Here is an 11,085-nt window from a genome sequence, read left to right as displayed (position 1 = left end):
TTTTATTTTTTTTAACAAACAATGTGAAGCAGAAGGCGCACTTTCAGGAAGGGTTCGGGTTTTCTCCTCAGCTGAGGACATTTTGCCTGTGGTGGTGGGATGACCTTATCAGAGAAAACCTCACTAAACGTGTGTGTGTGTGTGTGTGTGTGTGTGTGTGTGTGTGTGTGTGTGTGTGTGTGTGTGTGTGTGTTGATACTGGTGCAAACTGGAATTTGCATAATTTATCTTTTATCAAAACAAGGTGTAACTAAAGCCTAAATTAATATAGAAGCTAAAATAAATCACTGGAAAAACAGAACAAGCCTGGAATGTCCTCCTAGTTTAATTATTTTTGTTGATTAACACTTCCCCCTAGTGGCCAACTGCAGCAATAACAACTGGTTTCATTCCTTTTAAAGCTTGTTGCACAAATTAAATTCAAGCCCCATCTATTAGTCATAATTTTAGTTTTATGATAAAATAAATATTACTTTTAAATCTTTGAGTGTTCCATGTAAAATTCAAGCACTTTCAATGACTTCAAGCAGCAGAAAATATTTTTTGAACAAATTTGTTTGGTCCCATTTAATTAATCTTAACTGGATTTTCCTGATTTAAAGTGATTTTCGATCCTAAATTAGAACATGAACATATTTTTTAACGTAAGGTCACTTTTTAAGCCGTGGTCAAATGTGTGTAATTATAAAATCCACGTAAAAGCGAAGTAGTGTTCAAATTAGATTTATTGGAATGCAAACAGAACAGTCTAGATAAGCACAGCAGCAAGTATTAGTTAAATACATTTAAAAGGTAAATCTGAGGCACACAGCAGAGGTTAGGGCTTATTGAAAGTAAGAGGGTTTTTTTATTTTAGAAACATTAATCTTTCTTAAACAAAACATTAAATGGATGAACTGTTAACATGTGACAGAGTTTATTTATAATGATGCTCTCTGAGGAAGTGTGTCATGTAGTCAGCGAGAGCCTCAGCATCCTCCAGGGTCACAGCGTTGTACAGAGAAGCACGGATTCCTCCCACTGACCTGCAGGGGGCGACAAATTACCATGTTTAGGTCTCTCTCTCAGACCTTTGACCTTTGTGCTCTACAAATAAAATTGATTGATTGATTGAACTATGACAGAGATTGAAGCAAAAAATTCTCATCTGACTGAAAAGTATTGGGGGGGGGGGGGGGGGGGGGGGCTCACATTGCTTACATGCAGCCACTATTCAGGTTTGGATTGGTTTTAGGGTCAGTAACCCGTGGGTGTGGGTGTTGAGAGTTCTCTGAGGTAAAAAAGATGATAAGTATTAAAGTACTCTGGGGGGGGAGTAGAGTTGCAGGCTGGTAGCTACGTATGATTAAGTATCTATACATGTTCATTATAATGATATATTTGAGTTAACGATGCTTCCCTGTCCTTCCTTCATCCGTTAGGAACACAGACTAGAGTGAAATCCACCGATGCCTCCATGCTGCTCAGTACCACAACTGCACCAGATACCAAAAGAACCAGTCAGCTGGCAGAGCTCCCTGGTGAACGTGTGAGCTGCAGAACTTGCAAAACTATGTGAATCCAGTAGAATCCAGCTGCTGTTGTTTATTTGTTGTTGTTGTTTACAGAAACTAAATATATCTGCAGGGCTTTGGGCCCAGGGCAGAGTTTTATACCTCAGAGCAGCTTTAGATCATGACCTGTTATTAATAATATCATGTTATTAATAATATCATGTTATTAATAATATCATGTTATTAATAATATCATGGTATTAATAATATCATGTTCTTTACACCAGCCTGAATATTCTGTAATGTTCACGGACATCCAGACCTTAGAAATGAAATATAATCAATATTACAATAAAAATTATTAATATCATGTCTTCATTAAGACGAGTTATCTGTTATACATATTTACATTTGATAGTAATATGATTCATAATATTTAATCTCATCTTCTATCATTTGTGGGTTTAGTGCATTCACTTAATATTAATTATAAATGATAAATAACGGGTCACTAGTCTGGGCGTAGAGCGTGTTTCTAGTTCAGCAGCTCACCTGTTCCACTGACAGGAGAGATCCTCTCGTCAGCAGTGCCATGACTGAACACCGACCTCAGATCGGCCCGCCGGGACTTTGGGTCCTGGTTCCGCTCATCACGTTAGCGCCCGTTGTGACATCAGAGCTTTATTGGCTCCGTTAGAATCGTGGCGCCTGCTGATTGTTTGTGCGCAGCGCGGGAGTGAGCGATGAGCGCGTTTTTGCTGCTTGGGCGGTGAAGGACGCTGGAGAAACGCGTTTGGATCAGCAACAGGAGAGCGCGAGCGAGAGAGACACTACTAAACCCAAGCGAGCGCGAGAAGAGATTTTGACGGAACTTTTTTCGGATTATACCAACCGACGGATTTCCGTTGCCACGGCGGAGAACTTTAACCCCTGAGCTAAGAGGTTCACGCCTGCGAAACACACCTGTGTCCTTTTAGTGAAATCATCCCACGCTCATGGGCTCCATCCAGAAACTTCTTTTCCAAGGCCTCGTCACCATCCTTCCTCCCCACACGGAACGGCACGTTCATGCGGCTTCGACAGGACACGTCCACGGGACACCTGAACAGGTGGACAGGCGTTTTCATGAGGGACTCGTCACTGAATCTTCACCACTGTTTTCATCGACTTCTGCAGATTTTCCAACTTTTAACCAGACTGAAGTTATAAACTCACACATAGAAACCATTAGAAGAGTCGATGATGTCATAAATCCGGGAGGATTTCTGCTTGTTGAGCATCTCCATGGCAGCGCTGCCGCCATTATTCTTGATCCACTCCAGAACCAGACAGGTGATGTAGATGCTGAGGCCGACACGCGACACGTTCATGTGTTATGTTGACTCCACATGAAGACTTAATGAACCGTGAAACTTACAACAACATGAAACTTACCTGAAACATGGCGGCGTGTTGTAAAGCGAGCTCATTTCGGCCTGAACCTTGTAGTCCAGAACGACGGGACACTCCTTCAGAGCGTGGCCCAGCAAGTCCTCGCGGACGATGACCACCGTGACTCCCGCACAGCCCACGTTCTTCTGAGCCCCCGCGAAAATGAGCCCAAACTACACATTTAAAAACACGCCAGATGTTTTCAACGGTGCAGAAAAACACAGGAAAGAGCCACAGACGCGAGTTTTGATGTCGTCACCTTCGACACGTCTACAGGACGGGACAGGAAGTTGGAGGACATGTCGCAGACTAGCTCCACCCCCTTTGCTTCAGGTGTGAAGCTGAATTCTACTCCGTGAACCGTCTCGTTGCAGCAGTAGTACACGTAGGAGGCTGAGGGGGTCAGGGTCCAGCTGCTGGGCTCGGGGATTTCTGAAGGGAGGGGACAAAAACAAAAATTACATTTAGATAAGTCACTCGATTTTGTGTTTAAATCAGCAAAATCCAACCATCTTAACCATAATGCAGCTGCATTTCCCTCTGGGATTAATAAAGCATCTTTGAATTGAACTGAACAGGCCCATACCATGAAACCCCCACCGCCGTGTGTCACAGGAACAATGTGATTTATGCCCCTAAATGCAGCATTTTTATTTTACAAAGTATTAAATTGGTTTTTAGTACAAAACGATAACATCTCTATATCGTCTCTCTTCCAGAGAGGTTTTCTGCCTTCTGGTCTGTCCACGTCATGTTAGCTTAGACAGGCCGGGATGTTCTGGTTCTGTGTGGAAAACTCACTCATTACTACAACAGATTTAATGTTTTCATCTGAGAAACATTTGTGTACTCTCACTGATGAAAGGTTGTGACAGACTTACAGACCCTAAAACCGATCCAATCATTAAAAATGAGTCGTTTATCCACTTTTAGCACTTTTATTAAAAAGCGACCAGGTTTCAGGTCACATTTCTGCAGAAATACTGAGATTATCTGAAAAGATTTGCAAGCTTTCAGGCATAAAAGTACACAAAAGCCCTTCTGAATGCCACATTCAGACACAGCCATGTGGAAAAGCTGCTGCATACCAGCGTCTGCTCTGCTGTTGGTTACGCAGCAGGCTGGATTAACTACTGAAGCGTTGTCTTGATGCAGCCTGAATGACAACGACCCGCTCTTTAACTGTTGAAGCTGTATTTTGGACATTTTCAACAACTAAATGTTGTCGTTAAGCTCCTCTGGCATTCACACAAAAAGCCTCGTCAAACGTACTCGTGTAGCTATGCAGCTTTGGGTGAACAACGTTGACTTTTCCGTATTTCTCTGCTTCTTTTGCCGCCTTTGCCGACCACGTGCCGGTTACCAGGTAATCGGCACACCTGTCCCCTTTGAGGCCGATGAGGTTGAGAGGAACTGCGCTGAACTGCCCGGACCCGCCGCCCTGCAGAAACAGCACCTTGTAGTTTCCTGGGATGTTTCTGTAGAGACAGACGTCACCAGGTTCAACGATCCGCCGGGTTTTCAGAGCAAGAGTGGATAAATCACTTACAGCAACTCTCTGAGGAGACTTTCTGTCTTGTTGAGGATTTTGTTGAAGTCTGACGATCGATGACTCATTTCTGGTTTGAAAGGGAAAGAAAGAGGATCACGTTTTCCCGTCACGAACAACAAACACCTGAACGGTTTCTCTACTCACCGAGGATGCTGATACCTAATCCGCTGTAGTTTAAGAGCTCTTTCTGTGCTTGGAGCAGCACCTGCAATACATCACACATCATATCAGGCATCAACTCACTACGAATCAAAGATCTGAATTAGGGCCCGACCGATATATCCGCCGGCCGATATTATCGGCCGATATTGGGGTCAATAACCCCAAAATTCCACTATCTCCGCTCCGCTCTGGCTTTCCGCTGCCGCTCGCTTCCGAACTCAATTTTTACTGCTACCCGCTCTACAATGGCTCCGCTCCGGTGCGGAGACCTGAGGTGCGCAAACAGGCATGCGCAGGATTTTCGAGATCTTGCGATACAGTCCGAGCAATAAACGCGGAAGTTAGATCCAAACACCCGTTGTGTGGGAGAAGCATCGACATGAACCGTTTAATCTGCCATCATGTGTGTTGAGAGATCAGCAGTGTTTGGATCAACAAAGTGTGACTACTTTGAGAGTAGAAACTGTATTTATGGCTTACTTTTGTGCATTTAAACTTCAGCCGCCATTGATAGTTGTTAAAAGTTGTTAAACCTGTGCATATGAAACAAAAAACGCCTTTTGTTTATCGGTTTATTGTGAAATAACGGAAGTTGTGCTTGCTCCTTTTCCTGCTGGGCGGTTGTGGTTTCTGTCCGTTGACTGCGGAGGTGCTCCGGCGTCCGGCAAGAATAGAATCGATCCTATTTTTGCCGGATGGCGGAACGGCGGTCGGTGCACTGCGCCGCACGGCCGCAGTAGTGGAACAGCTCTGACTGACTACAACGGGACCGATTTTGCTGCGGAGTTCGTGCCGGAGCGGAGCGGAGGTAGTGGAATTTTGGGGTAACAGTATCAGCCAAAAAGACGGCCGATATGGCCGATATTGCGCTACCTATCCAGCAGATGGCGCCAGCTTTATGAACTCATGTTGTGTGGCTCCACTCCTTTGAACTTTGAACACAAATTATTGTTTTGGAACTTATTTATTTATTTATTCTTATTTATGTTTCTTATGTGCATTTATTTCCTGTCCAGGGTGAACAAGTTCACCAAGTTAACTTCCACAGAGTGTTACTTTGTTACAAAGCACACGTATTACGTTTTATTTATTGCTGCATTTTTATTATTTTAATATCCTTACAGGGATCTTCTGTCCCTAAACTTGTGTGTGTTGTTAGATTCCCCAGAGTTAGCCAAGTCAGAAAAACATGTTGTAACCAGTTGATTTAGCATGAAGTAATGGAAGGGAAGGCTTGCATTCACCTACATAAAAACACTACAATGTATGTGAATTCACTTACGTTGTTTTACGCTAAACTAAGGAAACCAACTGCTGCCAGATCTTATTGGGCTGGTTATAAAATGCTTTTTCTGACTTGTTGAACTCTGGGGAATCTTAACAAGACACAGTTTTACTGAGTGGTGGCATAGGGATGCACCGATACGATATTGACATCGGTATCGGCACCGATAACGATGCCAATATCAGTATCTGTATCGGTAAAAGTTAACAGACACCGATGCAGTTGCTTGAAAATGGCTTCACTGTAACTTGTCATTTCTGTTCACCTAATATTTTAGTTTTGTGATGATTTCTATTCATATATTTTACTTTTTATCTTCCTAACAGTCTTTTCCTGTTGAAAGCAGAGAAGAAAATAAAATCTGTATTCCAAATTATTGCATTTTTGTGTGTGGTAGAAGTATCGGTATTGGTAATCGGTATCGGCGAGTACTCAGATCCAAGTATCGGTATCGTATTGGTTTGGAAAAAAGTGGCAATGTTGCATCCCTATGGTGGAATATTCCTTTAAGTTAAAATGTATTTGTGGAAACCACAGTTTACAAGAAAAAACTTGAATGTTAGATTTATGCTGCGACTGAGTTTGTGTGTTCTGTTGTTTTTGAGATCTGCTAAATACATTTTATTTGCATTACTTGGAAACCCTAGTGAGTTATTGAGACAGTTCTTTGGTGTGTAACAGAGAAATAAGTTTGCATTAAAAAGGCAGAGAATGACGGGTTTTAGCTTAAGAACATTTTTAGTTTTATTTCCTTCTCTTTTTTTTGTGTGAGGGAGATTTATCGGCCTCTGTTAAAAGTTTTATATCGGTATCGGTCCCAAAAAAAGCATCTGAAAGAGTTTAGAAAGTAAAATTTCAGATAAAAAATTGTTAACTGATACATTTTGTTATTTTTGGGAACACATTTATAACAAAGTTTTGAAACTTAATTTAAGGTTTGAATGCACATATTTTATAATTAGTGAAAAATGCAGTAAATGCTAAATCTTATGGACTGAATCTCCCGCATCTATCTCCAGCATTAAATCAACCATTTTTTACACTTTATGACAGTTACTTATTTTATTTTTAAAATAACAAATAACCAAATGTGTGTGTTTAGGAATATTATAATGTAAAAACAAGTTTTACATAGAAAAGCCTTTCTGAGGGGGAATGAAAACCCTAAAATAAGATCAAAACAAAAGCAAAGTCCTGATAGGAGAACTCTTCTTTTAATCTGGTTGATAAATTATGCCTAATCTAACATATTAGAGGACTGCGGTGATTTATTCTCGTAACCGGGTGTTCTTCTGCCATCTAGTGGTTAAATGTGTTACTGCAACTGAAGCACTAAGCAGGTTTCCACATGAATGAATGAATGAATGAATGAATGAATGAGGCTGATGCAACTCAACACACCGTTTTCAGTCTGATGCGCTGCAGAGACCCGAACACTAAAGCTAACTATCATTTTTCACACATGACTGCGTCATCAACAGAAAACCCAACAGATTCACTGTAAAACGTGTTAACTCCTCAACGTAGAGGTGTTATTTAAAGCCATCTACACTAAACGTTATAGTCTTAAGAACTGCACTGAAGTGTGCATTGTAAAACCCTTCAGGAGCACATATTTAAAATAAACAAGTGCCGTTTTGATTTAAGCTAGCTCCTGTTTGTAGCTTTTCCGCGGATTTGTGGACACCTAACGCAAATAGAAGATCCAAACGTACTGATTTGGGGAGTTTTGCTGGTCCAGGGCCGAAATTAACGATTTGTTTCTCCTCCATGGTGCAGAAAGTAGCTCCTGAGTGCAGATAGCGGATGCTATTTCAGCCTAAAACCGAGCCGTGAGTGAGCTTCGTCTCCTCCACCGGTGGACGTGTGAAATGTTGCGTTCAGGCGAGGCTCGTAAACTGAACACTCCAAAGACGGCCGCTTCTGGCGAACTGTGTAGTCTCATTTTACTTTTGCAGATTTCCAATAAGATTTTTGTTCAGTTTTTCAATAACTTGTGGATTTGATTTAGTAGTAATTTAAATACTAGCTGGCAGCTGACTTCACGAGGATGTCATATTTGTCTTTAGTTGCTGTGAGCTAGGATGTTGAAAAATCCGCAGGATTTTCCCTCCTAAACGCATTGATATTAAAAACGTCGATGATTTAAAACAATAACAATAAAAACTAGAGACAGGGGTTAATATACATATATTAGGTGTTAGCTAACCCGTTTCTGTCAGAAAGTCATTGAACTTACATGGTAATCTGGTGACATAAATTTAAACACGTTTGTCTAGCTGCTCAGGATCAGCTTCCAGTTTATTCCATGGAACAAAGTTGTTTTGTTTTCTGCTAGTTCAGAGGTTGTGTTTAACCCAAACCCCATCTCTACAGTGGGGCATGCAAACTCAAAAAACTCAGTTTTTCAGAAAGCACATGCAAAAAATGAATTTCTACCTTGTAGAGCTGGAGAACTTTCCAATCTTTTGTAGTTAGATCTAACAGAAAGACTGAAAACTAGAACTGAACAAGAGGGAATCAATGAGGAGATGGGAGAGGGAGTAACAGGAGGCCTAAGTAAAAGTTTTTTTAAAATATTGCACAAAATTGGTTGGTTTAGGTGAATGTATGCAATATTATTTAATTAACTAAGCTAGACATTCATCCCTCCCCCTCTGAAGCAGACAGACCAGTTTCACATCTTCACCAATGACACAAAGTCGCATGAATCCCATTATAAAGTAAACAGAGCAGCATTAACTTGGATGTATTTAATTCCTAGCTGGTCAGCAATGTTCATTTCAACTGAGACTTCCAACTGCTTCATTTTAACCACCCTACAAACACTTTTACCAACATAATTACATTTCTCAACTCGTGACGGTCACAAGAACTCATGTTAAAAAGTCACACGGCACACGTCCAACTAGTGCTCCATCTCTCCTCCGCCCTCGATGTCCAAGCGTTGCATCCTTGATTTGTGTTTCAACTCGACTTGTGTCGGCTTGTATTAGTTTCATCAGATGAATATTGGCTGAATTCATAAAACACAAGAAACCTGGACTTATTAATTTAATCAACTGGCTTATGGGGTCTCAGACCATTTTAATAAAATAATGAAATACAGTCAGGTCCATAAATATTGGGACATCGACACAAAACTAACATTTTTGGCTCTATACACCACCACCATGGATATCAAATGAAACGAACAAGATGTGCTTTAACTGCAGACTGTCAGCTTTTATTTGAGGTATTTACATCCAAGTCAGGTGATCGGTGTAGGAATTACAACAGTTTGCATATGTGCCTCCCACTTGTTAAGGGAATATTTATGGACCTGACTACTTGCTGCAGACCAAAGGTAAAGCATTTGTCTTGTAAGATTTTTGGGAGGTAAGATGGGTTAGGAGGGGTCCAACACTTCCAACTCCAGCAACGCACTGAAAAGGAGCCCAAAGTGAATAACCTGCACATCATTTGTTACTCATGTCAAAGTTTATTACAGTCCTCATCTGCTGGTGCTCAGTGACCTCATGGACGACTTGTGAATTTCCAATTCATCCAACCAGCGCCATGAGGTTGGAAAAATGACCTGCAGTGCCACAGGGTCGATACCACAGGTGTGGCTTGTTGTTAGTCCCATACCTTACAAGACACGTTTATTGTAATTATCCAAGCAATGAGAATGTAAAATCAGAAAAGAGCAGCAAAGAACAGAGTCGTAACAACCTGCTGATATGAATTAGATTATTTAAAAGAAGCCTCTTCACCCATTTTTCTCTCACCTGATTCGGTTTTGTTTCCTTCGACTCCAGAAACTAAAGTTTAGTGTGTGATAACCGACCTGCTGAGAAGAAAGAACAGACCAAAATCATTTATTAAAGATAAATAAAAACACATTCAACTTAAATACAGTTTAGAATCATAACGATATGATTAATAAGTATTTCATACATTATAAAATAATGAATAAATTAAATGCAAATGTAATGAAAATTATTAAATGTTAAAAAATTTGATTTGAACAAACAAAAATAAATTTACAATTAAACATAAATATGTTTGAAAGACCATCAAAGAGCTTCTAATTAAATCTCCGGCATTAATATCTCAGCCTTTGAGTTGAGTACATTTAACTTGGCTTGATGCTTTACGGGTTGGATAAGTCAGAATTATTTGCATGTCCTATAAAACTGGTTGCACGGCGGGTTCAGCTGTGGGTCGCGGTGACAGCACAGCTTGATTTTCTGTCACTTTTTGCACACTGAAGGTTATTTTAGGTCTTTCTGGCTTTGATCTGTGCAAGAGTGACCTCTTCTCTTAGCAGCAAAGGGCAAATCTAGTTAATCACAAACAAAGATGCATGTGCAGAAAATACTGAAGTGAAAAATAAGTGTTAGTGGTGTTTGCAACTGTGATGAAATGAAAGGCGAGCTTCCTCTTTAGGTAAAAACACAATCATCTCCATTTGCTGTGTAACTTTTTCCTGCCTTTGCCGCACTCGGAGCAGGAACGGAAGCAGGTGGGAGTTCCTTCAGGTAATCGTGTCTCTTATACCGGCAGCTGGACAGCTGCTTGATGTTTTCAGGGAGGACGGCTCTGGCCCGAAAAGTCTCCGTCTCCTGTAGGGCGGAGAGGGTGGTGCTGATGCTTCGGGAGGGTGTGTGTGAGACGTCACGAGATTCCCTTTCAGCCAAAGCCTTTAATAAATCTGATATCTGAGGAAAGAACAGGGGTTCTCACGTTTTCTCCAGATAACGTGTTGCAGTTGCAGAAAGCGGTGAAACACTCTCACACACACACAAACACACACCCAACATCTTATCCATTATCTAACCGCAAAGACCACCTGCAAGCTTCTGAGGGCGTAGAACTAAAACACATAGCACACACTTCATAAAGCGATAATGACAGATCTACATTTTCAGAATAAAAGTCCTGAACATGAACGTTACCTTTAGACCATGAAACTCTCTGCTATCAGAACCTCCGTCCTCGCTTGCGTCGCTCATGACCTCCTCTCCCAAAAACAAACCCTTTCCTAAAGTCAAACAACACACTGCCAGCTGATCACTTTCAATTAGCGGTTATTCAAACAATCACAGTGACCGCGCCGTCTCCGTGGCAACAGGTCAAGGTCCTAGAAGCAAGCGGAGACACAAAACAGCAGACAGGTG

The 11,085-nt window shown here is 41.2% G+C and overlaps 1 protein-coding gene across 1 annotated transcript; it reads right to left on the bottom strand.

Moving 5' to 3' along the window:
- Nucleotides 1-707: 707 nt before the first annotated feature.
- psat1 (phosphoserine aminotransferase 1) lies at nt 708-7,814 on the bottom strand. Its single transcript, XM_015973203.3, has 9 exons — nt 7,639-7,814; nt 4,621-4,681; nt 4,474-4,543; nt 4,197-4,402; nt 3,184-3,356; nt 2,928-3,097; nt 2,709-2,837; nt 2,457-2,594; nt 708-1,025 (listed from the first exon to the last, which is right to left on the bottom strand). The coding sequence occupies exons 1-9, from the start codon at nt 7,693-7,695 to the stop codon at nt 917-919; spliced, it is 1,113 nt and encodes a 370-aa protein (XP_015828689.3). The 5' UTR covers nt 7,696-7,814; the 3' UTR covers nt 708-916.
- Nucleotides 7,815-11,085: the final 3,271 nt, after the last annotated feature.

Source organism: Nothobranchius furzeri, chromosome 17 (genome assembly GCF_043380555.1).
Source record: "Nothobranchius furzeri strain GRZ-AD chromosome 17, NfurGRZ-RIMD1, whole genome shotgun sequence".
Taxonomy (NCBI): domain Eukaryota; kingdom Metazoa; phylum Chordata; class Actinopteri; order Cyprinodontiformes; family Nothobranchiidae; genus Nothobranchius; species Nothobranchius furzeri.
This window is presented reverse-complemented; position numbering and strand designations above follow the sequence as displayed.